This window comes from Microcaecilia unicolor, chromosome 2, assembly GCF_901765095.1.
Source record: "Microcaecilia unicolor chromosome 2, aMicUni1.1, whole genome shotgun sequence".
Lineage (NCBI taxonomy): Eukaryota > Metazoa > Chordata > Amphibia > Gymnophiona > Siphonopidae > Microcaecilia > Microcaecilia unicolor.
This window is the reverse complement of record NC_044032.1, coordinates 60,891,818-60,918,495: the sequence shown is the minus strand read 5'-3', so window position 1 is coordinate 60,918,495 and position 26,678 is coordinate 60,891,818. Positions and strand designations below refer to the sequence as shown.

At 43.6% G+C, this 26,678-nt stretch overlaps 1 protein-coding gene across 3 annotated transcripts in view; it reads right to left on the bottom strand.

The window, feature by feature from the left end:
- Window positions 1–1,284: 1,284 nt before the first annotated feature.
- The window catches only part of WDR7 (WD repeat domain 7), a 754,216-nt gene continuing 728,822 nt past the window's right edge, over window positions 1,285–26,678 (bottom strand). For all 3 annotated transcript variants that reach the window (XM_030192974.1, XM_030192976.1, XM_030192975.1), the window contains one exon: window positions 1,285–5,790. In XM_030192974.1, the coding sequence (XP_030048834.1) occupies window positions 5,587–5,790 (204 nt within the window). In that variant the 3' untranslated portion in view covers window positions 1,285–5,586. The remainder of the gene's footprint in view (window positions 5,791–26,678) is intronic.

The window sequence follows — 26,678 nt, the reverse complement described above, 5'->3', positions numbered from 1 at the left end:
ATGTCATATTTTGCTTGTAAACTGCCAGTGAAGCCATATATGTCTTTACATTTACAAGGGCAAGCCCAAATACAGTATTAACAAATCAATAAAACACTAAAAGCTTATACTGGAATGACAACACAAATTTTACTGCAGCGCTGAAAGGTTTAAACTATGAAGTTTGGGATTATGGGGAAAATCACTCAAAGATTTGTGTCTAATCAATATGTAAATGCTAGTTTGGTAGTCAGATATGCATAAGAAATAAGCACTATTTCCAGCATACAGTCTAGTACAAGGGTTCTCAACCCAGTCCTCGGGATACACCTAGCCAGTCTGATTTTCAAGATACCCATAAATAAACATGCATAAGAAAAACTTGTACGCAAACCTATCTCATGAATATTCATTGCAGGTATCCTGAAAACCTGACTGGCTGGGTGTGTCCTGAGGAATGGGTTGAGAACCCCTAGTCTAGTAATAACATCTCCCAATGAGAATTGTAGAGTAAGTCATTTCTTTCATAATGTTGCTCACTTACTGCCAGATTCTATATATCACACCTAAATCTAAGCATACCTTAATTGGCTTAACAAGCCAATCAGTGTTGTTAATGGCACTTGAAGCAATAATGAGCTCTAATTGGCAATAATTTGAATTTACGCGCATAACTCAATAAGGGGCCCTTTTACTAAGCCGCATAAGTGTCTACGTGCGCCCGAGTGCGAAAATGGAGTTACCGCACGACTACCGTATGGCTTTTGGGGTAATTTCATTTTTGGTGCGTGTCCGATACGTGCAGCCTAAAAATAATTTTATTTTCTGCCGTGCGTATCGGATGTGTGTCAAGTGGCATTTGGCGTGCGTAGGTCATTACCGCCCAGTTACTGCGTGACACTTTACTGCTAGGTCAATGGCTGGCGGTAAGGTCTCAGACCCAAAATAGACGCACGGCAATTTTCATTTTGTTGCACATCCATTTTCGGCAAAAATTTAAAGAAGGCTTTTTTTACAGGTACGCTGGAAAATGATTCTGCGCGTACCCAAAACCCGCGTCTACACTACCACAGGCCATTTTTCAGAACACTTTGTAAAAGGACCCCTAAGCGTATGCTGTAACTTACTGCGCCTAACTTCTAATGTGCGCAGGCAAAAAGGGTTGTGGTTATGGGCGAGGAAATGGGCATTTTATGGGCGTTCCCAAATTTATGGGCGCTGTTATAGAATATAGCCCAGTCTGCCTAAATCTATGTGCAAGGATTTACACCACGGTTTAGCTGGTGTAAATGGATGCAAACAGTTTTGGGTGCTGGGATATCAACTAAGCATATTCTATATACCATGCTTAAATCTTATAGAATATGCTTAGGCGAAAATGATTTCTGCGAGATTTTCCAGTCGCCATATATAGAATCTTCCCCTTAATACTCACTAAATTTATATTTTATTTACTTATTGGCTGTATTTTCACATGCTACACTTGACATAAAGACCCAATCCAGAAATGTAATCTTGATTGACTTAGTTGACTGGTTCCATTACCAGCAGCTAGAATAAGGAAACTGAAATAAAACAGTGCATTCAGTTTTATTAAGTGGAAACTGATCAGCTCTCAGTTGATATGTCTCTTGCCCGAGCCTGGGGAAGGTATGATCAGGCTGTGCTGGTTCTCTTTTTTATCACAGTCTAAGTGGGGGGGGGGGGGGGGGGGGGGGGGGGAAGCAGGGGAAGAAAAGCAAAGTTACTCGCCTGTAGCAGGTGTTTGAGGAAAGCTGGCCAAGTATTCTCACAGCTGGATGGTCATCCAATGGAGACCAGTGCAGATGCTGACTAGCAAGATCAAGAACCTTCTAGCACTATCCCACTGCGAATGCACTGGTGCCTTCCTGCCTGATGTATGAACACGGGTCCCTCAGTCATTATAAAAAAGCTAAAGAATTCAACTTCAAGTGGAGTTGGGAGGGTATGTGAGAATACTTAACCGGCTGTCCTTGGAGAACACCTGCTACAGATGAGTAACTTTGCTTTCTCCAAGGACAAGCAGGCTGTCGTATTCTCACAGTTGAGAATCACTAGCTACCTGGCTCACCGAAAACAAGAATGCTAGGACAATAGGGACTCAAAACATCAAGGCCTAGTTTTCTTCTGTTCCAGGCTGCACATCCACAACTAGTAAACAAACAGACCTCGATGTCGGGCAGGAAGGCACCAGCACATGCTTGGTGGGACATTGCTAGGAAGTTCTTGATCTCGCTATCTCGCTAGTCAGCATCCGCACCAGGCTCCGTTGGATGATGTCACCCAGCTGTGAGAATACGACAGCCTGCTTGTCCTCGGAGAACCTCAGCTTCCAATGACTGTCCTCTCTCTTCCTTGGGAGAGGATCTCCCATCCAATGGTGATTTTCTCTCCACAGATGGCAGGGTTCTAGCAGTCATATTGGTCATGGGAAAACTGGAATCTTCATATGCTGTGCTACCTCTTAGTATGCCAACAAAAATAAGAGGGTGAGGTGAGGAAGGGTCTATATATCTCATCATTCTCTATAGTAGTCCAAGAAAGGTTTTCATACCCCACAAAAATTGTTATTGAATGTATAACACATTTGGGCCATCTGATTTAGAATTATTACAGTGCATTCTTATTTTGCTGAAAACACCACTTTGAAAAACTGAATGAAGGTTTCGTGCATTGAAGTTCAAGCTATTAAGATTAATCGTTTTCTTCTAATTTGTACTTAATTTATGAAAATTCCTCCTACTTGGTCATTGCCACCATTATGAATCTCAGTAAATTAGAATTCTGCTGTGCTGATCCTACTCAGAACCTCATGTAAGTGTTTCTCCTTTTAGAGATGAGGCTCAGTATAATATGAACTGTACTCTATGAAGAGTTTCAAGAAATGTGTTTTGTGTGGTCAAACAAAATATTAGGGCCAGCCCTACCAATGTGCAACAGTGTTTCTTGGAAACGGTCCCACTTCTCAGCTCCTACTGACTTATGCAAACAAGGCCCCACAGTGAGTCTCTGAACATGGCCCCACATTCCTCCATATCACCCACAGGCAGCTCCTGCAAATATATATACTTTTTATTAAAGAAAGCATGGAAATAGAAGACATGTAATACATTGGGATGTAAAAGAAAATGGTGTAGGATAAAAAGAAAACAAACCAACAGAGACCAAAACCAGGCATGTGACTGTAAGCAATCAAGCAAGTACAACTGCATTAAAAAGTCAGAAGTGAAACATCTAATTGCTTGGCTGATACTAGACTGCTAAAATTATAGTTTTCAAAATCAGTGATAGAAATGACTACTTACTGGAAGGCCAGTAGGCTTGGCTACATGGTTAACTGGAACGTTAAATGGAGAAATGAATATTTCTTGTACAGTAAGTTGCCCTCCATATTCAAACAATGCAGTATTTTATTACAAATATGTATTTGCATATGTATCGTAATGTTCCGATACATTTTCATAAATAAAATGTACATGCAAGTTTTATCAGTTTACTTTTTAAAAACCCTGTATTTTGCTACAAAAAGGTTTAACACCACCATACATTATGTCCTTGCAACATTTACCAAAATTACAATTTACAGAAATAAGAGATTCACATTCCTAAATGCTAGTTTATTTAACTTTTATTTCTAAAGGATTTTGTCTTAAGAACACACACTGTACATGTCACCAGAGCACTGGGGATCGTATTTCTCATGAACAGTAAGGTATTTAGCTCAATAATATCAGCTCATCTGAAATGCAAAGCAGAGTGTCTGTTCATTTGTTGCCATTCTTTAGAACCACGACATGGTTTAATTTTCTATTTCAGATTTTTTTGTTGTTGTTGCAATTTTTTTTATTACAAGTTCCTTTATTTTGTTAGTCTTCTGCTAAAAATAATAAAGGGAAAAAACAGCAGTACGCTCATTAGAAAATCAAATGTGATATTTTATGCATTTCTGCAATTCTGATCCCTATTCATGAGGGTGGATAACACCTTGACACAGATATGTTACTAGAAGACAGGATGTAAAGCTACTTTAACACTACTTGAAAGTTAGCAATGACTATCATTTACTAATGAACGAACATAGCTAATCTGTCAATTTCAACAGCACAATCAGGTTTGGGACACTTTCCAAGTCTGAATCTCATGCAAAACTATATGTCACTTTTACACAAATATCACACATGTTAATAACAGAATAGTTAAATGGTAAATAAAAGGTATTTCAGTCTTATTGCTAAGCATGAAATTAAAAAGCTGTTATATACAAGGGTTTAACCAAGCTCATATTAAACACTTGATATTTAATTAGGACAAGATAAGCATTCACTTAACTCTGGTCATTCAACCCTCTTTTCACTGGCATTTGGGGCCACAGATATATTGTTATGCAAATTAGCTTCATGCTGTTTTCAGTGAATGCCAAGAATTATGGTCACATTACCTGCATTTCTATACTAAGTAACAGGCTTTCTGAAGAAGGTTGTGAATATTCTGCCAGAGTTAAGCACCCTATTTTGTTCTATATCTTCCTCATTTCCATATGTATTCATATTGAGCCCATTTGAAATTGTGAAACCACATCTAAGACCTTGTTCAGCCAAATACAAACTAAAAAGATTAAATTGTTTACATAGTAGATACATTCCCAAGTGAAATGCAAAATGGAATATATCATGTCTCAGTTGGTCAGATGTGAGCATACTGCCCCTTTTGTTCCAATACAACAATCGAAAACCCAAGCCAAGGAGTATGTTTCGAAAAGATAAAAGATTGCTTTCTTAAACGTTCTCGTGAAAACTGGGTGAAATCCGATGAAGAGGTAATGACTAAACAGCAGGTAACCCCTAAACAACTGAAGTGCAAACAAAATAAATGTAAACAGAGACATTTTTAAAATTTTTGGTAAACATATCCTTTAAATGCAAAATAATAATGTCTATAAATAAGGGTTCTGTATTACCTTAAAGTAGCCGCTCAGCCCAGCTGATATAAGAGCTAGCAAGCTGGAAATGCTTCTTTAATGTTGTGCACAGTGCTAAGATGGAAGCCAGATCCATGGCAACTAGGAGGAGGAGACAGTACTATGGAGAAAATGTTCTCTTCAAAAAATACTTTCTCTTTAGAAAGGCATATAGTGAAACAATTTAGTGCCATATATTCATGGGCAAGCACTTCAACCTAGGCAACTTTTCAGGCACACAACGTGAAAGGCTGCTTTAACGTTCTACATAAAGTTACGCAGATTAAAGGTAATTTCTGAATTCTCCAATATCTAAAAATGAAGATCTAGTCAGTAACTGCAATCGCACAGGTCACATGATACTGACAACAAAACTAATCAAAAGTATTGTTCTCCCCTCTCCTCTGTGGTATTTCAAAATGACAGAGGGAGATCATGTGAGAATGAAAGTGGGTGTGGCCATTTTTTCTGTTCGTTGGAATGATACCATGGATCAACACTTGCCTTTAGGAAGGTAGACTATCCAGAAGCAAATGTTGGATTGCTTTCAAAGATGACTTTTAGCCATTGGTATGGAGAAACCAGTAATGAGAAAAGAAAAAAAAATTAGTCCAAAACATATTTAGACCTTAGACCATGAACCGATGCTCTTTGCCATCATGCGCCATAAGAATAACATTACGATTGGAAGTCCAAATGAGCCGTGCCAATCGGAGTGCATTGTGCGAGCCTGGTGATGCAGGTTGAACAGGTGGCACCTGATAGGTTTTAATACAGCGAAGTTGGGGTGCGGAATTCAGCATGCCAATGCTTCCCAAGAGTGAAGTATTCATCTGTAGTAAGTCAAAAAAGGAAACAACAGGATCAATCAATTTGCTCATTAAGACTGAAACACTGTAAAAAGCAGCATTTTCCCTTTGACAGCTACACTAAGGGCCTGATTTACTACGGGTTTTCACCCCATTTTGTGTCTGTGGGAAAAAAACCCCCTTAATGAATCTGTACCTACGCTTCAGAGAGACTATTCAACACAAACTATTTCACTCAATTCTCATTAAATTCAGCTATGCATCTTTTTTTTTCTGGATGCCAGAAGTATATTTGCATTGCTATTACTGTCATATTTTAAACACAATATTGCAAGAAGGATAGTGACACAATCTCATAATCATACAAAGCGAATGCTACATACCTGTAGAAGGTATTCTCCGAGGACAGCAGGCTGATTGTTCTCACTGATGGGTTGACGTCCTCGGCAGCCCCCTCCATCGGAAAGTTTACTAGCAAAGGCCTTTGCTAGTCCTCGCGCGCCCATGCGCACCGCGCATGCGCGGCCGTCTTCCCACCCGAAACTGGCTCGAGCCGGCCAGTCCAGTATGTAGCAAGACAATACACTTCAAGGGAAGACTCAACTCCAAAGGGGAGGCGGGCGGGTTTGTGAGAACAATCAGCCTGCTGTCCTCGGAGAATACCTTCTACAGGTATGTAGCATTCGCTTTCTCCGAGGACAAGCAGGCTGCTTGTTCTCACTGATGGGGTATCCCTAGCCCCCAGGCTCACTCAAAACAACAACCATGGTCAATTGGGCCTCGCAACGGCGAGGACATAACTGAGATTGACCTAAAAAATTTACCAACTAACTGAGAGTGCAGCCTGGAACAGAACAAACAGGGCCCTCGGGGGGTGGAGTTGGATCCTAAAGCCCAAACAGGTTCTGAAGAACTGACTGCCCGAACCGACTGTCGCGTCGGGTATCCTGCTGCAGGCAGTAATGAGATGTGAATGTGTGGACAGATGACCACGTCGCAGCTTTGCAAATTTCTTCAATAGAGGCTGACTTCAAGTGGGCTACCGACGCAGCCATGGCTCTAACATTATGAGCCGTGACATGACCCTCAAGAGCCAGCCCCGCCTGGGCGTAAGTGAAGGAAATGCAATCTGCTAGCCAATTGGATATGGTGCGTTTCCCTACAGCCACTTCCCTCCTATTGGGATCAAAAGAAACAAACAATTGGGCGGACTGTCTGTGGGGCTGTGTCCGCTCCAGATAGAAGGCCAATGCTCTCTTGCAGTCCAATGTATGCAGCTGACGTTCAGCAGGGCAGGAATGAGGACGGGGAAAGAATGTTGGCAAGACAATTGACTGGTTCAGATGGAACTCCGACACGACCTTTGGCAAGAACTTAGGGTGAGTGCGGAGGACTACTCTGTTATGATGAAATTTGGTGTAAGGGGCCTGGGCTACCAGGGCCTGAAGCTCACTGACTCTACGAGCTGAAGTAACTGCCACCAAGAAAATGACCTTCCAGGTCAAGTACTTCAGATGGCAGGAATTCAGTGGCTCAAAAGGAGGTTTCATCAGCTGGGTGAGAACGACATTGAGATCCCATGACACTGTAGGAGGCTTGACAGGGGGCTTTGACAAAAGCAAACCTCTCATGAAGCGAACAACTAAAGGCTGTCCTAGTCAGTGCTTTTCAGCTGTACAAAGCTATGTAGCTTGGCCCACCACTATTCCAGTGGATAGATCTTAAACTAGAACGCATATTAACTTGCAGGAAAAGCAAGTCCTTGCTCAGCCAGTCATAGATTTTTAAACCTAGCTGGTATTTTTACAGCCTGAGTCCTAAAATCTGGCCTTCCACCCTTCCGGTGGGCATCCAGTGAGGGCCTCTTGGAAGAAGTAACTTCTCTTAGTGGAGTCTTTCCTGGAAGCAAGCAAGATGCGGGAGACACCCTCTGACAGACCCAAAGAGGCAAAGTCTACGCCCTCAACATCCAGGCCGTGAGAGCCAGAGACTGGAGGTTGGGATGCAGAAGCGCCCCTTCGTCCTGTGTGATGAGGGTCGGAAAACACTCCAATCTCCACGGTTCTTCGGAGGATAACTCCAGAAGAAGGGGGAACCAGATCTGACGCGGCCAAAAAGGAGCAATCAGAATCATGGTGCCTCGGTCTTGCTTGAGTTTCAACAAAGTCTTCCCCACCAGAGGGATGGGAGGATAAGCATACAACAGGCCCTCCCCCCAATCCAGGAGAAAGGCATCCGATGCTAGTCTGCCGGAGGCCTGAAGCCTGGAACAGAACTGAGGGACTTTGTGGTTCGCTCGAGATGCGAAGAGATCCACCAAGGGGGTGCCCCACGCTTGGAAGATGTGTCGCACCACTCGGGAGTTGAGCGACCACTCGTGAGGTTGCATAATCCTGCTCAGTCTGTCGGCCAGACTGATGTTTACGCCAGCCAGATATGTGGCTTGGAGCACCATGCCTTGACGGCGAGCCCAGAGCCACATGCTGACGGCTTCCTGACACAGGGGGCGAGATCCGGTGCCCCCCTGCTTGTTGACATAGTACATGGCAACCTGGTTGTCTGTCTGAATTTGGATAATTTGGTGGGACAGCCGATCTCTGAAAGCCTTCAGAGCGTTCCAGATCGCTCGCAACTCCAGAAGATTGATCTGTAGATCGCGTTCTTGGAGGGACCAACTTCCTTGGGTGTGAAGCCCATCGACATGAGCTCCCCATCCCAGGAGAGACGCATCCGTGGTCAGCACTTTTTGTGGCTGAGGAATTTGGAAGGGACGTCCCAGAGTCAAATTGGAGCAAATCGTCCACCAATACAGGGATTTGAGAAAACTCGTGGACAGGTGGATCACGTCCTCTAGACCCCCAGCGGCCTGATACCACTGGGAGGCTAGGGTCCATTGAGCAGATCTCATATGAAGGCGGGCCATGGGAGTCACATGAACTGTGGAGGCCATGTGGCCCAGCAATCTCAACATCTGCCGAGCTGTGATCTGCTGGGACGCACGCACCCGCGAGACGAGGGACAACAAGTTGTTGGCTCTCGCCTCTGGGAGATAGGCGCGAGCCGTCCGAGAATCCAGCAGGGCTCCTATGAATTCGAGTTTCTGCACTGGGAGAAGATGAGACTTTGGGTAATTTATCACAAACCCCAGTAGCTCCAGGAGGCGAATAGTCATCTGCATGGACTGCAGGGCTCCTGCCTCGGATGTGTTCTTCACCAGCCAATCGTCGAGATATGGGAACACGTGCACCCCCAGCCTGCGAAGTGCCGCTGCTACCACAGCTAGGCACTTTGTGAACACCCTGGGCGCAGAGGCGAGCCCAAAGGGTAGCACACAGTACTGGAAGTGGCGTGCGCCCAACTGAAATCGCAGATACTGTCTGTGAGCTGGCAGTATCGGGATGTGTGTGTAGGCATCCTTCAAGTCCAGAGAGCATAGCCAATCGTTTTGCTGAATCATGGGGAGAAGGGTGCCCAGGGAAAGCATCCTGAACTTTTCTTTTACGAGATATTTGTTCAGGGCCCTTAGGTCTAGGATGGGACGCATCCCCCCTGTTTTCTTTTCCACAAGGAAGTACATGGAATAGAATCCCAGCCCTTCTTGCCCGGATGGCACGGGCTCGACCGCATTGGCGCTGAGAAGGGCGGAGAGTTCCTCTACAAGTACCTGCTTGTGTTGGAAGCTGTAAGACTGAGCCCCCGGTGGACAATTTGGAGGTTTTGATGCCAAATTGAGGGTGTATCCCTGCCGGACTATTTGGAGAACCCACTGATCGGAGGTTATGAGAGGCCACCTTTGGTGAAAAGCTTTCAACCTCCCCCCGACCGGCAGGTCGCCCGGCACTGACACTTGGATGTCGGCTATGCTCTGCTGGAGCCAGTCAAAAGCTCGCCCCTTGCTTTTGCTGGGGAGCCGCGGGGCCTTGCTGAGGCGCACGCTGCTGACGAGAGCGAGCGCGCTGGGGCTTAGCCTGGGCCGCAGGCTGTCGGGAAGGAGGATTGTACCTACGCTTACCAGAAGCATAGGGACCAGTCTTCCTTCCCCCGAAAAATCGTCTACCTGTAGCTGAAGGCTGCCGGCGGGAGAACTTGTCGAATGCGGTGTCCCGCTGGTGGAGAGACTCTACCACCTGCTCGACTTTTTTCTCCAAAAATGTTGTCCGCACGGCAAGGCGAGTCCGCAATCCGCTGCTGGAGTCTATTCTCCAGGTCGGCGGCACGCAGCCATGAGAGCCTGCGCATCACCACACCTTGAGCAGCGGCCCTGGACGCAACATCAAAAGTGTCATAAACTCCTCTGGCCAGGAATTTTCTGCACGCCTTCAGCTGCCTGACCACCTCCTGAAAAGGCTTGGCTTGCTCAGGGGGAAGAGCATCAACCAAGCCCGCCAACTGCCGCACATTGTTCCGCATGTGTATGCTCGTGTAGAGCTGGTAAGACTGGATCTTGGCCACGAGCATAGAAGAATGGTAGGCCTTCCTCCCAAAGGAGTCTAAGGTTCTAGGGTCTTTGCCCGGGGGCGCCGAAGCATGCTCCCTAGAACTCTTAGCCTTCTTTAGGGCCAGATCCACAACTCCAGAGTCATGAGGCAACTGAGTGCGCATCAGCTCTGGGTCCCCATGGATCCGGTACTGGGACTCAATCTTCTTGGGAATGTGGGGATTACTTAGTGGCTTGGTCCAGTTCGCAAGCAATGTCTTTTTCAGGACATGGTGCAAGGGAACAGTGGACGCTTCCTTAGGTGGAGAAGGATAGTCCAGGAGCTCAAACATTTCAGCCCTGGGCTCGTCCTCCACAACCACCGGGAAGGGGATGGCCGTAGACATCTCCCGGACAAAGGAAGCAAAAGACAGACTCTCGGGAGGAGAAAGCTGTCTCTCAGGAGAGGGAGTGGGATCAGAAGGAAGACCCTCAGACTCCTCGTCAGAGAAATATCTGGGGTCCTCCTCTTCCTCCCACGAGGCCTCACCCTCGGTGTCAGACACAAGTTCACGAACCTGTGTCTGCAACCTCGCCCTGCTCGACTCGGTGGAACCCCGTCCACGGTGGGGGCGTCGAGAGGTAGACTCCCTCGCCCGCATCGGCGAAGCTCCCTCCGCCGACGTAGTCGGGGAGCCTTCCTGGGAGGTGGCCGCGGTCGGCACCGCACGCGGTACCGACGTCGGGGACCTCAACCTGGGCGATGGGCCAGCCGGCGCCACGCTCGACGGTACCGGAGACGCAAGCACCGCCGGTACCGGAGGGGTAGGGCGCAACAGCTCTCCCAGAATCTCTGGGAGAACGGCCCGGAGGCTCTCGTTTAGAGCAGCTGCAGAGAAAGGCTGAGAGGCCGATGCAGGCGTCGACGTCAGAACCTGTTCCGGGCGAGGAGGCTGTTCCGGGCTGTCCAGAGTGGAGCGCATCGACACCTCCTGAACAGAGGGTGAGCGGTCCTCTTGGTGCTGATGCCTGCTGGGTGCCGAATCCCTCGGCGACCCAGAGCTCTCGGTGCCGACATGGGGAGGAGACCGGTGTCGATGCTTCTTCGACTTCTTCCGAAGCATGTCACCGGAGCTCCCCGGCACCGACGAGGAGGACGTAGAATCCATCCGTCGCTTCCTCGGGGCCGAGACCGAAGAGGGTCGATCCCGGGGGGGGGGGGGGGGGGGAACACAGACTGCAGTTCTGAGGGCGGTGCTGGGCCCCTAGACACTGAAGACACGCAGAGTGCCTATCAGTGAGCGAGATTACCCGGGCGCACTGGGTGCACTTCTTGAAGCCGCTGGAAGGCTTCGATGTCATGGGCGGAAAAATCACGCCGGCGAAGTCAAAAGCCGAAATGGCGAAAATTGAAGCACCAAAATTTAGAGGGAGAAAAATCTCGACCGAGGCCAAAAGAGGCCTACCCCGACAACGAAAGAAAACTTACGGGGCAAAAACTGAGAAATACGGGAAGGGCAGAAAACCCGAAAGGGTCTTCCGGAACACTACCGGAGCGCTTCCCGAACTTTTTCAAGGAAAAAAAAGGACAAAAACACGTCGAAAAGGACGCGCGAGGTCGACTCTCTGGGCACGAACGGCGTAACACAACCGTACCGAGTGCGGACAAAAGAAGACTGGCCGGCTCGAGCCGGTTTCGGGCGGGAAGACGGCCGCGCATGCGCGGTGCGCATGGGCGCGCGAGGACTAGCAAAGGCCTTTGCTAGTAAATTTTCCGATGGAGGGGGCTGCCGAGGACGTCAACCCATCAGTGAGAACAAGCAGCCTGCTTGTCCTCGGAGAATTCAGCTTTCCCAATCATTTTTAGTTTCATTATTGTTCAAAAGATGAGTTTATGATTTTCAGCTGTCTTATACATGATAAAGTGGGTATGTCTGTATCTTTCTCTAACACTATTTTTCACAAAAAATGTCTGAATCATATGTCTAAAGGTTTAATCATGTACAGCATTGTACATGAAAGAAAAAAAAGGTGAAGAGAAAGCCTCTACGGGATACGTCAACTATATACAAAGAAAGTAGAGGTGGGCCAATAGTCTTCTGGTATAATCAAAAAATGAGAACTCCAGAGGATAAAAGATGAAAACAATTTATTAATGTACAGAGGTCTAAATAAAAATTCATCAAGAAGTGTGCTCACAGAAAGATGTACTCAGATAAACTCATTTTTTGATTGCACCAGGAGACCATTGATCCACCCCTACTCTCTATCCAGCATTTTACATGATCAGAAACTGGCTGATGTAAATTTATAGTCTCCAACTATTTATTGATATTATATTGATGTATGTTTGCATACCTTATTTTATGTAGTGATATTTTTAGTGCAAGCAGCTGATTTGTTAGAGAGGAGTGGGATATCAAGCTGAATAAAAAGAGACCTTGCTGATTCTGAACCATCAGTTCTTGGTAGAAAAGAACTGAATCTTAAATACCAGGGGGGCCCTATTTACTAAGGGGGTCCTTTTAATAAGCTGCAGTAAAAGGGGGCCTGCACTAGTCATTTCGGTGGGAAGCCCTTACCGCCACCCATTGAGATGGCGGTAGGTGCTCCCATGCTAACCCGGTGCTGCTCAATTACTGCCGGTTAAAAAAATATAACATTTTTGTAGTGCCAGAAATGGGGCGCGCTAGGGGTGGGAACTACCGCTAGGCTCCTGTGGTAGCCCGGTGGTAGTTCTGCATTGGTGGGCCCCAAACTAGCAAGACTTTGCAGTTGCAATGGGTTAATGGTACTTGCAAAGCCTTGAAGCTGTTAGTGGAATTCCTACCATTGTACTATCGGGTAAATGCAGAGAAAAGTTCTTCATAATATGTTAAGTGAATAGCAGATAACATGATGCAGTTAGCTGAACCTATCCAGGTGGCATTAACTGAGCTTATTTATCTGCAGGGCTCAATTATTGCATGGAAGCTACTTCCACATTAGCTGTAAGGCAAATTCCCTGCCACCTTCCACACTAGGCAGATAACAGAGATTTAGCACACATTAACTGCTAAAGTGCCATGTTAACTGTTTGTATGCATTTGTTGCTACGTTAACAAGTAACATGCTTAGCAAACAGGCTGCAAAGTGAGATAAAATGAAGACAAACCATTATCACAAAAGAGCAAATATAATATAAAGCAAAAATAAAGCATCACTGGGACAAAACAAATTTTCTGATTTTAGCCAGTCTCTTTACTTCCTCCTTAGCCAAAAGATTTTCGTGAGTAGGCCTATTATAAGACAACACTGATGAAAATATTCCGCTATTATGAGTTCTTTGTGTACAATCCTTAAACTGGTTAGTTCTACTGGTGAATTTAGGTGCAATTCTGGAATTATAAATCATAACTGTATAGCTCAGTGATACATTTTCACATTTGATTTCTTTTACCAAAAAAGAACAGAAAAAAAAAAGAAAAACATACATTATTCTGTTTTCTCAAAACCTGATCACTGCTTTACAAGCTAAATATAGAGAAGTGAATATTTGGACACATCTTCTGGTACTCAAAGTGGGACCTACCTCTATACTTAGGGCAATTCTACAACTAGGTGCCCGAGGGTGGGTGGTAGGAACCTATTCTTAGGTTTCATTAACGAATACTAATGTAACCTGGATTTGGCATGCCTACTACTTAAAAGCTGCAGTTACACTAGCATTAGAGGTGGCATAAATGTGGGTGCCTAAATATGGTAGGGACGCATGTCACTTATAGTATTCTGTAAGGGGCCCTTTTACAAAGGTGCATAGGTGCCCATGCGCGTCCAACACGCGCCAAATTGGAACTATCATCCGGTTACCGCGGGCCCCCGGGCAGTAATTCAATTTTTGACCCGCGTCCAAAACACACGGTAGAAAATATTTTCTATATTCTACTGCGGTAATTGGCAGTTTACGCGCGCTGGCCGCTTACTGCCCGATTAGCACATGAGACCTTACTGCTAAGCCAATGAGTGGCGGTAAGGCCTCAGGCTGAAAATGGACGTGCGCTTAAGTTTTAATTTTGCTGCACGTCCATTTTCAGCCACAAAAAAAGCCTTTTTTTCCAAGCAAGCTGAAAAAAATGACCTGCTCGCATCCAAAACACGCGCCTACACTGGCGCAGGCCACTTTTAGGCGCACCTTAGTAAAAGAGCCCTTAAGTTATCTGTGTAAGTGGGAGTCACCCCTATCTTCTGCCTCTGTGTACACTCCCTTTGCAAACATACATTAAGAGCTCCTTTTACCACATGGCGGTAAAAGGGGCCATGCGGTGGCATTGGCTCGTGGGTTTGCCACGTGCCAAGGCTACCTTTTACCATCAGGGTAAAAGGCTTTTTTTCTGTAAAGGGGGAGCAAATGGCTGTGCGCTAAGCAAAAGCATTGGAACATAGCCATTTACTGGGACAGCCCTTACCAACTCCTATTTAGGAGGTGATAAGGGCTCCAGCAGTAGCCTGGCAATGGTAGAAAATAGAAAACTATTTCCTAGAGCCAGAAAAACTGCTGGGCTCCCCTGACAGCCCAGTGGTAGAGCCAAATCACCATGAAGCAAGCCGGCGCTAGGCCCACTGTGCTTTTGTAAAAGGGCCCCTATGTTAAGCAGATATTTACAGAATGGAGCTTTGGCGCCCTGCTGGCACTTACACGGGTATGTGTGCACATACACATGAAAGCACTAGCATTCTAAACATTAATGTATGTAGTGCGTGTAAACTTCGGTGCCTAGCTTACAGAATTGCCCCTTAGTCATTTTCTTATACAGAAATGAAAGCAATCTGTAGATAATCGTAAAACAATCCTCTCTCGTTAAAGCACTTCTTTGCCCTTGATAAGCCTCTTTATCTCAATGCATTGGGAGCTACAAATTTGTATCTAGTCTTACTGTATATCTTAAGGTTGACGCATGAAACCTGGCAAATCTAAGGACATTTAAGATGTGTTATAGCCAATATCATGTTCTGAATTCTGATCAGTATAAAATATAAGCCATTACTTTTTCTGGTCCTTCTCAGTAGCAGAATGGTGTCAGAGACTGTAAATCACTGCATCTCTAGCAGGGCGCATGCAAGCAACACTGACATTTTCACAATTTAAATCATCTTGAGTAATAACCCTTTTAAGATGACTAATGTTACTGATTTTCCTGCATTAATAATAGTGCCGAACACAACACAGAGGAGAAAAAGAATCACTAGTGCACGAGGTCACAATATAAAATTAAATGGGTAGGTACATTTAACTCTTTACATAGAACAGGTGAAACATTACTACTGTTTACCAAGTACTATCTTATGTAACGCTTCTCATTTTAACCAGTTTATTTCATTTTAGAAGCTGATTTTTGTCGGATCAAAATCAATACCACTGATGGCTTTCTAGATATTCCTATATAGGTAAACTAAATATGTTTGCTGATGGTTGTACACTTTTATAGTTCTCACTCATCCAGGGTTTTAGAAGTCACAATATATGATGATACTACACAGCATTTAGGAAAGTACTTTGTCTATTATGTACAATAGTTCAACTTAAAAAGCTGGGATTATGCTGAAAAGAGTAATCCCACACTGTAAATGCACAAGATGACAAGTGGATCTTTTTCAAGGTCTTGTTTTTGTTTTAGATTTTGTAGTAATAACAGTGTTGCCTTCAATTGCCAAACTCTACCCATTTGATCATCAGTGATCCCTTTGCATACTAACCAAATAATGTTTATGATGATGTGCTGTAAGACAGTTAAGCTAGTGACAAGGTCATTAAGATGTATTAGAGAAAACCACTTTGTGCTACTCCTCACTTCTGCTCATTTCATTATATTCTCTTCTTTAATTGAAACACTGCCCTTTCCTTTCAACTATGCCCCTACCTCTTCCTGCAAAGCTCTTTTATAAACATATGCTATTAATTTCATAGCCCGCCTTTCATTCATTAACATCTAGCCGGTGTACATAATAAAAATATAACTATTGGGTGAAATCAAGGAATAAAGGAGTAAAGAAAAAAGAGAAGAGAATCAGACACCAACATATAACTGAAACAGCAAAGGCATCAGGATTACATCTTGAGTACTGTGTGCAATTTTGGTCACCGCATCTCAAAAAAGATATAGTAGAATTAGAAAAGGTACAGAGAAGGGCGACGAAAATGATAGAGGGGATGGGATGACTTTCCCCATGAGAAAAGGCTAAAGCGGCTAGGGTTCTTCAGCTTGGAGAAGAGATGGCTGAGGGGAAATATGATAGAGGTTTATAAAATACTGAGTGGAGTGGAACAGGTAGATGTGAGTCACTCATTTACTCTATCCAAAAATACAAGGACCAGGGGAGCACACAATGAAGCTACTGAGTAGTAAATTTAAAACAAATTGGAGAAAATATTTCTTCACTCAATATGTTTGCAGGGTTTAAAAACGGTTTGAATAATTTCCTCAAAGAAAATCCACTGCTTATTTCTAGAAGCAGCAGCATAAAATCTGTTTCACTGTTCTGGAATCTTGCCAGGTACTTGTGACCTGGATTAGCTACTGTTGGAAACAGGATACTGGGCTTGATGAATCTTTGGTCCATTCCAGTATGGCAATACTTATGTTCCTTTTTTTTTGTTTTGTTACATTTGTACCCCGCACGTTCCCACTCATGACAGGCTCAATGTGGCTTACATATTGTATACAGGTACTTATTTGTACCTGGGGCAATGGAGGGTTAAGTGACTTGCCCAGAGTCACAAGGAGCTGCCTGTACCTGAAGTGGGAATCAAACTCAGTTCCTTAGTTCCCCAGGACCAAAGTCCACCACCCTAACCACTAGGCCACTACTTTTAGTACTATGCCTTTTAAACTATTAAAAAGGGTACTGCAGTAGTCCAGACAGTTTAGGACTAGTGATGGAGTAGGAGCTCAAGGCCCTTCCTCACCCCCAAATATCTAACAGAATGGACTTTCCTCAAGGCAAGGAAGGAATATATGACTATGGCTGTAACGTGTGGATTAAGCGTGAAAGAGGTGTCAAGATGGACTCAGAGAGTAGTGACATCTTCTTGCAAAAGGCTGCCATTCCACTGACTTTATAGCTAGAGAGTAGAAGAATTTCTCTTAACAAGCCATATGGCTTCAGATTTTTCTGGGATCAGTTTTAACTTATTCGGTTCCAGTCAGAAGACTACTGCATCTAGGAAGTAATTATGGATATCCAAGATCTTGCTTCCAGGGTCAGTATATGCTACAAGTTTGCTCTTCAGTGTAATAGTATCCACTCATCCTGAAGCCCTGTGAAAGAGTGGTAAGTTTAACCAAAAAGGAGTTGAACAAGAATGGGGTCTGGGTGGAATCTTGAGGAATGCTACAAAGGAGATGAGTGTCTGAGGTCAATGAATCCCAATGCACCCAAAAGGCCCTATTCGAAAGAAAGGATATAAACCAAACAGAGGACAGTACCGCAAGGTCAGGTTCTGACAAATGAAGCAAAAGAAGCAAGAGATCAAACAGATCAAAAATGGCACTCAAATCCAGGGTGACAACAATGGCATCTTTACTAGAATCCAGATTGGTTCGGATCTCATTCACCAAGGTGACTAGGGCTGTCTTAGTACCATATAAACTAGATGAAAGCCTCATTGCCTAGACAAATGACAGACATTTTATTCAAAATCAGATAACTGTCCTCCCTCAGGACAAATTTTCATAAATGTTATAAATAAATGGCACATTGGAGACTGGCAAGAAATGAAAGACAGTTGAAGGATCCAAGGAAAACCTATTAATTAGTATGCAGATTGTGACCTCTTTTCAGCTCTCCAAAATCAGACCATGAGCGAGACTCATATTGACAAATGACAGGATGTTATTAAACCCACCATTATTTCTCACAAAATTGGAGGTGAAGGGATCAGCAACTGTGGTGAATGCCTTTATAGATTGTAAAATCTTCTCTAACCTATGTGAGAAAGTGGCTTGGGGAAGAAGCTGGGCAAGTTATCATGGCGTATGGATGATCTCAGGGCTGGCAGAGGCAAAGCAGAAGTCATAGAAACAACATGCAGAAAGAATTCCTTTCTAAGATTAGAGAAATGAATATGCAAAAACATCAGTAGATGGGAAAACTTGACTCCTTATCATAAACTAAAAGGGAACACTGATTTTTACAACTGCATTGAAAAGTTGTTTGGGATAGTCTCATGTGTCTGAATCAATGCATAGTAGTAAGTTCTTTCAGACCATGTACTGTATTTTATCTCTCTAGGAAGCCTGGAGTTCCTTTCACATGTATAATTAAACCAAAGAATTGTTTTTCTACTTCTTGCTCTTTGTGAACTTGTCTTTTTGAAAGGACCCTTTATTCTTTCAAAGGGAGGACAAGGTACTATTCCAATAAGAAACCTGATCAACTAAGGTGAGATTAGGGAAGTCTGGGGGAAGACCTGATAATTCCTTATAAGGGATAGGGGAAAGGAATGGAACTTGACCTACTGTCTTTCTGTGGTTACAATCAAAGCAGTTAACATACTCTATATAGGTTCTTATTTTGTACCTGGGGCAATGGAGGGACTTGCCCAGAGTCACAAGAAGCTGCAGTGGGAATCCAACCCAGTTCCCCAGGATCAAAGTCTGCTGCACTAACCATTAGGCTACTGCTTCTCTTTCTCCAAAATCTGTATCATGTAGTTTCTTGGAAAATTTATATAGAATGGCTTCGGTGGAGGAATAGCGGTAGGAATGGACAGCTGGAGGGACAAGAGAATGGTCTATCCAAGAAAGGGAGGGTGACTGATGCTTTCTTCCTTATTATCAGTGAAGCATTTAGAAGAAAGCAAGACCCAGGATATGGCTGGATGTTTATGGGTCGATGCAAAAAAACAGAAGAAACCAGTCTTCGCAAAAATCAAATGACAACAAAACAGCAAAGATGACTCAAAAATTCGAGAGGACAACGCTTCAAATGTAAATACAGTAAAAACAAATGTATTGGTCGTTAAACAAAAAATAATTAAAACAGAAAAGGTTAAAAATTGCAATAAGAAGGTGAGTGAGACTTGACACAGCAGTGTTTCGGCCTATCAGGCCTGCATCAAGAGTCTTTTTACCATAGCAAAGCTCACTTCTTATATTTACATCATCTAATGCAGCAATCTTTATTTTCGTTTCTTAAAGATGGTTCATATAGTTGTACTGGAGCGTCTTTGCGATCAACTTCTCAATATTCTCTCGGCTAACGTCTAATCAAGAGTGTGAAGCTGGATCGGGAGATGTATACGGGGGCACAAACATAGTTACTGTGAAAAAGTCCAGATTATTAGCTTTTCTGATGTCTGAGTGACTAACTTTTGACTTGGTTGCTGATTTCACTGACCAGTTTAACTATCAACCTTTGTTGTACTTTTCTTATCTTACCACATTTTTTTCCAGTGCGTTTCAGAAAATACACCTTATTACCAAATATGTTAGATACACCACTTGCAGATCTATGCATAAAGACTAGACACTTCCTGTATCCAGCTCTGTGCAGCCATATACATATTCAGAAAATCAGATGTATTTGTGACACTTAAGTATGCCAGAAATGTCAATGCAAGCTTCATTTCCCTAATGGTTGCAGCTAGAAACAATAATTTCTTATATATGTAAACCACTTCAGATTCACAGAAAACCTGCAAAGGAATTTTGTTAAAAGAAAGTATCTGTGGTACTATAGATTCCATTACAGATTCCACTGTGACCTAGCCACTTGCAATTGGCTAAAAGGGAACATGATGAAAGAGAAGGAATGCTAGCCTAACGTTGTAACTACATTTTAGGATCCATGTATTTTCTTTACTGTCCATCTGTTCTCAATCTCTGTCTGTCCTCATTGTCCATCTGTTGACAGGACTATAAGCTTTATTAAGCAGGACTGTCTCTTTTATGTCTATATGTCTGCAAACAGATTGTAGAACTATATAAATGCATAAAAATTGTGAGTTCTACTGCTAGACAGTTATCTGTCTGTAACTATATAATCCACTGGTTCTCAACATTCTCTCAGTCAGGATACACCTGATGGGATATGCTTATATACTTGACACACTGCATACATAACTCTTTCGGCCCTTTGGTCTGACACAGTATGCCAGTTCTTATAAATTAAATGTAAACATGCTCTGCATCCACAGAAACTCTTTATCTCCCCCAACAGGTGCAGATCAGAACAAGCACATTTCTCAAAGGAAGTTCTCACACACACAAAATAAATTATGATTCTCATAGCAACATAAATCTCTCCACTACCAGGCACACTGTAAAACAATACAAACCTGAAAAAAATCCTAACTCAACATACATGTAGCAAACCTACCATTCCTATCATAATTTCCCTACCTGTGAATAGGCAGAACTATAGAATGAGGCAAAAAAAAAAAGTAATCCCCTAGAGTTTTTGCCATTTTCTCAGCAACCGCTTTGAATTTCAACAAGAAATTTTCCATACTTGTTTAGGCATAAGTACATAAGTAATGCCACACTGGGAAAAGACCAAGAGTCCATCGAGCCCAGCATCCTGTCCACGACAGTGGCCAATCCAGGCCAAGGGCACCTGGCAAGCTTCTCAAACGTACAAACATTCTATACATGTTATTCCTGGGATTGTGGATTTTTCCCAAATCCATTTAGTAGTGGTTTATGGACTTGTCCTTTAGGAAACCATCTAACCCATTTTTTTAATCTCTGCCAAGCTAACTGCCTTCACCACGTTCTCTGGCAATGAATTCCAGAGTTTAATTATGCGTTGGGTGAAGAAAATGTTTCTCCAATTTGTTTTAAATTTACTACACTGTAGTTTCATCGCATGCCCCCTAGTCCTAATATTTTTGGAAAGCGTGAACAGACGCTTCACATCCACCTGTTCCACTCCACTCATTATTTTATATGCCTCTATCATGTCTCCTCTCAGCCGTCTCTTCTCCAAACTGAAAAGCCCTAGCCTCCTTAGTCTTTCTTCATAGGGAAGTCGTCCCATCCCCACTATCATTTTAGTCGCCCTTCGCTGCACCTTTTCCAATTCTACTATATCTTTCTTGAGATGCGGTGACCAGAATTGAATACAATACTCAAGGTGCGGTCGCACCATGGAGCGATACAACGGCATTATAACATCCTTACACCTGTTTTTCATAGTTGATAGAGTCTCAACGAACAACTGGACAGCTGGAAAGCTAAGTTTTTCAAAAGTACTTAAAAAGTGATTTGAAGAGCTATAATTAATTAGCCAGGAAATTTTTTGCCAGTGATGAGTCTGCAGGCCTCCCTAAAGTTGATTTATTAACAAAGGAGTGCCATAGCGGTTCGTTTGAGGCTTTTTCCTCCGTTTAACACATATCTTTGCATATGTAGATATCTCGTATTTGATTGACAATTAACAATATGCCAGAATTTCACAGTCACTTTGATGTTCAAAGTGTCTACCCTCAGCTTTAACACAGGCCTTCAGTCATTTTGGGAAATTCTACAATCCTGTTGATTGGTCCCTGTGGTAGGCTGTCCCACATCATCTGCAGAGCTTCCTTGAGTTCAGCAATTGTTTGTGGCTTTGGGTGAAGCTTGTGATAAACCTCCAACATTGCTCCCCAGACAAAAGTCTACATTACCGTAGCATCATTAACAGTAAGCTGCCTTGATTTTCTCTCCTCGATCCGCTTCAATCCGGTTTTTGCCCTCTACACTTGACAGAAACGGCACTCACTAAAGTCTGTAATGACCTGTTCCTTGCCAAATCCAAAGGTCACTACTCCATCCTCATCCTCCTCGACCTATTTGCCGTTTTTGACACTGTCAATCATAATTTACTTCTTGCTGCACTATCCTCATTTGGGTTCCAGGGCTCTGTCCTCTCCTGGTTCTCCTCTTATCTCTCCCACCATACCTTCAGAGTACATTCTCATGGATCTTCCTCCACCCCCATCCCGCTCTCTGTTGGAGTTCCTCAGGGATCTGTCCTTGGACCCCTTCTTTTTTCAATCTACACCTCTTCCCTGGGCTCGCTGATCTCATCTCATGGTTTCCAATACCATCTTTATGCTGACGACACCCAGATTTACCTCTCCACACCAGAAATCATTGCAGAAACCCAGGCCAAAGTATCAGCCTGCTTATCCAACATTGCTGCATGGATGTCCAACCACCACCTGAAACTGAACATGGCCAAGACCGAGCTCATTGTCTTTCCACCCAAACCCACTTCTCCTCTCCCTCCACTCTCTATTTCAGTCGACAACACCCTCATCCTCCCCGTCTCATCTGCCCGCAACCGCGGAGTCATCTTCGACTCCTCCCTCTCCTTCTCTGCCCATATCCAGCAGACAGCCAAGACCTGTCGCTTCTTTCTCTATAACATCAGCAAAATTCGCCCCTTCTTCTCCGAGCATACCACCCGAACTCTCATCCACTCTCTCATCATCTCTCGCCTTGACTACTGCAACCTACTCCTCACTGGCCTCCCACTTAACCATCTATCCCCCCTTCAATCCGTTCAGAACTCTGCTGCCCATCTTATGTTCCGCCTAGACCGATATGCTCATATCACCCCTCTCCTCAAGTCACTTCACTGGCTTCAGATCAAATACCGCATACAGTTCAAGCTTCTCCTACTAACCTACAAATTCACTCAATCTGCAGCCCCTCATTACCTCTCTACCCTCATCTCCCCTTACGCTCCTACCCTTAACCTCCGCTCACAGGACAAATCCCTCCTCTCAGTACCCTTCTCCACCACCGCCAACTCCAGGCTCCGCCCTTTCTGCTTCACCTCACCCTATGCTTGGAATAAACTCCCTGAGCCCATACGCCAAGCCCCCTCCCTGCCCATCTTCAAATCCTTGCTCAAAGCCCACCTCTTCAATGTCGCTTTCGGCACCTAACCATTGTACCTCTATCCAGGAAATCTAGACTGCCCCCAATTTGATTGACTGCACTTTTTTTGTCCTTTAGATTGTAAGCTCCTTTGAGCAGGGACTGTCCTTCTTTGTTAGATTGTACAGCACTGCGTAACCCTGGTAGCGCTTTAGAAATGTTAAATAGTAGTAGTAGTAGTAGTACCCCAAGGGTTTTTTTCAAGTAATGGTTGTTTTATAGTGCAAATATTATGATAATGCTGAAAAACCTGTAACTTCAGTGTGTTTAAAGACAATCTCATTCCACTTGGCATATAAACGTAGACAGTAACAATAAAACTGTAAAATTTCATGTTGAAATTCCAACCAGTTGCTCAGAAAACCTCAAAAACTTCTAGGGGGGTTACTTTTTTTTTTTTGCCCTCACTCTGTACAAATATATTACATTGCACCTTAGAACAATACACCTACTACCAGTAAAACAGAATAAGTGGAAGGTTGCAGAGTTCTACACAGAAACTACATGCAAACAGAAATACCACACCTTGGTCACACCCAAAACAGACAGTCCCTCACCAAATACAGAACTAGGGATCAAAAATTAGAAATCTGAGGAAAACAATTGAACTGTGAACTCTAAGTAGTTGAACTTGGCACATACCACATGGTATAAATAAAAACAGATTGTTATTATTATCCCGCAAAACACTACAAAGTTCACTGCAGGTAACAATAAGCAACTGAACAAGCTTCACTACTTCTACTATCACTACTTATCATTTCTATAGCACTACCAGACGTACGCAGTGCTATACACTTGAACACGAAGAGACAGTCTCTGCTCGAGAGAGCTTACAATCTAATCAGGACAGACAAACAGGACAAATAAGGGATAAGAGAATTACTACGGAGGAACTGATAAAACAGACATGGGTACTGTACAAGTGAATAGGGGTTAGGAGTAAAAGCAGCATCAAAAAGGTGAGCTTTTAGCCTAGATTTGAAGACGGCCAGAGACAAAGCTTGACATACTGGCTCAGGAAATCTATTCCAGGCATATGGTGCAACAAGATAAAAGGAACAGCGTCTGAAGTTGGCAGTTCCTAAGTCAATAAGAGTTTAGAGTGGAGGAGTGGCCCAGTGGTTAGGGTGGTGGACTTTGGTCCTGGGGAACTGAGGAACTGAGTTCGATTCCCACTTCAGGCACAGGCAGCTCCTTGTGACTCAGCTCCTTGTGACTCTGGCCAAGTCACTTAACCCTCCATTGCCCCATGTAAACCGCATTGAGCCTGCCATGAGTGGGAAAGCGCAGGGTATAAATGTAACAAAAGAAAAAGGATACAGATAAGAGAGATTTACCCAATGAACGGAGTTCCCGGGGAGGAGTGTAGGGAGAGATAAGAGTGGAGAGGTACTGAGGAGCTGCAGAGTGAATGCACTTGTAAGTCAATAAAAGGAGTTTGAACTGTATGCGTAAATGGATAGGGAGCCGATGAAGTGACTTGAGGAGAGGGCTAATATGAGCTTAGCGACACTGGCAGAATATAAGTCGTGCTGCAGAATTTTGAACAGATTGAAGGGAAGAGAGATGGCTTAGTGGGAGATCTGTGAGAAGCAAGTTGCAATAGTCTAAGTGAGAGGTGATAAGAGTGTGGATAAGGGTTTTGGTAGTATGCTCAGAGAGGAAAGGACAGGTTTTAGCAGTCTGTTGGATATGTGCAGAGAGAGAGAGAGCAAGCAAGCAAGCAGTGAAAGATAACCCTAAGGTTATGAGCTGATGAGACAAGGAGAATGAGGGTGTTATCCACAGAAATAGAGAATGGGGGAAGAGGAGAGGTTGGTTTAGGGGAAAAGATAGGAAGCTCAGTGTTGGCCATGTTTAGTTTCAGATGGTGATGAGACATCCAGGCAGAAGTGTCAGAAAGACAGGCTGATATTTGGGGCTGGATTCCTGCTGAAATTTCTGGTGTGGAGAGGTAGATCTAGGAGTCATCAGCGTAAAGGTGATACTGAAAACCATGAAAAACAATTTTCTCAGTGGAGGAAGGTGAATAGTGGAGTGTCCCAGGGATCTGTACTGGGGACTGGTACAAGTGAGGTGATTAAATTTGCAGATAATACAAAACTATTAAAAGTTGTTAAAACACATGCAGAATGTGAAAAATTGCAGAAAGACCTTAGGAAATTGGAAGAACGGGCATCTGAATGGAAGATTACATTTAATGTGGACAAATGCAAAGTGACAACATTGGGAAGAATAAGCCAAATCATAGTTACTTGATGCTAGGATCCACCTTAGGAGTCAGCACCCAAGAAAAAGATTTAGGTGTCATCAAAGACAATACTCTGAAATCGTCTGACCAGAAAATAAACAGATGCTAGGAATTATTAGGAAAAGGAAGGAAAATAAGACAAGGAATATTATAATGCCTCCGTATCACTCCATTGTGCTATCTCACCTTCAGTACTGTGTGCAATTCTGGTTGTTGTATCTCAAAAGAGATATAGCAGAATTAGAAAAGGTTCAAAGAAGAGCGACCAAAATGATAAAGGAGATGGAACTCCTCTCATATGAGGAAAGGCTAAAGAGGTTAGGGCACTTCATCCTGGAAAAGAGTTGGCTGAGGGAAAATATGATTGAGATCTACAAAATTCTGAGTGGTGTAGAATGAGTAGAAGTGAATCGATTTTTTACTCTTTCCAAACGTACAAAGACTAGGGGACTCTAGATGAAGGTACATGGAAATAGTTTTAAAACAAATAGGAGGAAATATTTTTTCACTCAGTGAATAGTTGCTCTGGAACTCGTCAGAGGATGTGGTAACAGCAGTTAGTGTATCTGGATTTGGACAAGTTCCTGTTAGGAACAGGATACTGGGCAAGATGGACCACTGGTCTGACCCAGCATGGCTATTCTTATGTTCTAATGTTTATTAACACATTCAAAAAATATCTAAGGTGTCAATATTCAACATGATTTAAGAGGTCAAAAATGGCTCCTGGCTGGTTAAATCACCTTTGAGGGTTAATCGTTAATTTTCAGTGGCACTTAACTGGCTAGCGCCACTGAAATTAAAAAGTTAGTGCCTAACTACAAACTGGCTATTTTGAGGGTGTTCTGAAAGTGCAGTTGTGCCAGTATTCAGCACTAAACCGGCAAGGTTAACTGCATAAATGGGACTGTATAAAAGTTGGGAAGTAATCCATAGCCAATTAAGTGCTGAATATTGGAGCCAGCTCCACAAACCCAGATATTTAAGCTGAAGCCTGGACAGGACCTGGCACTGAATATCGACCCCTATGAGACTGGTTAAGTTGACTTACCTTCACTAAATTCATGATGGCTCTGCTAAAAAGAACACATCATCATCACCAATCAGCTTTTCAGTTCATTTGACCCTAACAGATTAGGGTTAGCAGTGACTAAGAGAACTTTATCAAACCGGATAGCCAAATGTATATTGCACTGCTATGATATGACAAGTGAAGAGCTAAGTTCATCAAACCAGAGCTGTGTGAACTTCAATTGCTCACCTCTGCTCACATTTCACTGAAGAGATCTACAGAGTGGCAACATGGTCTTCTAGTCACATTTTTAATTCATACTAC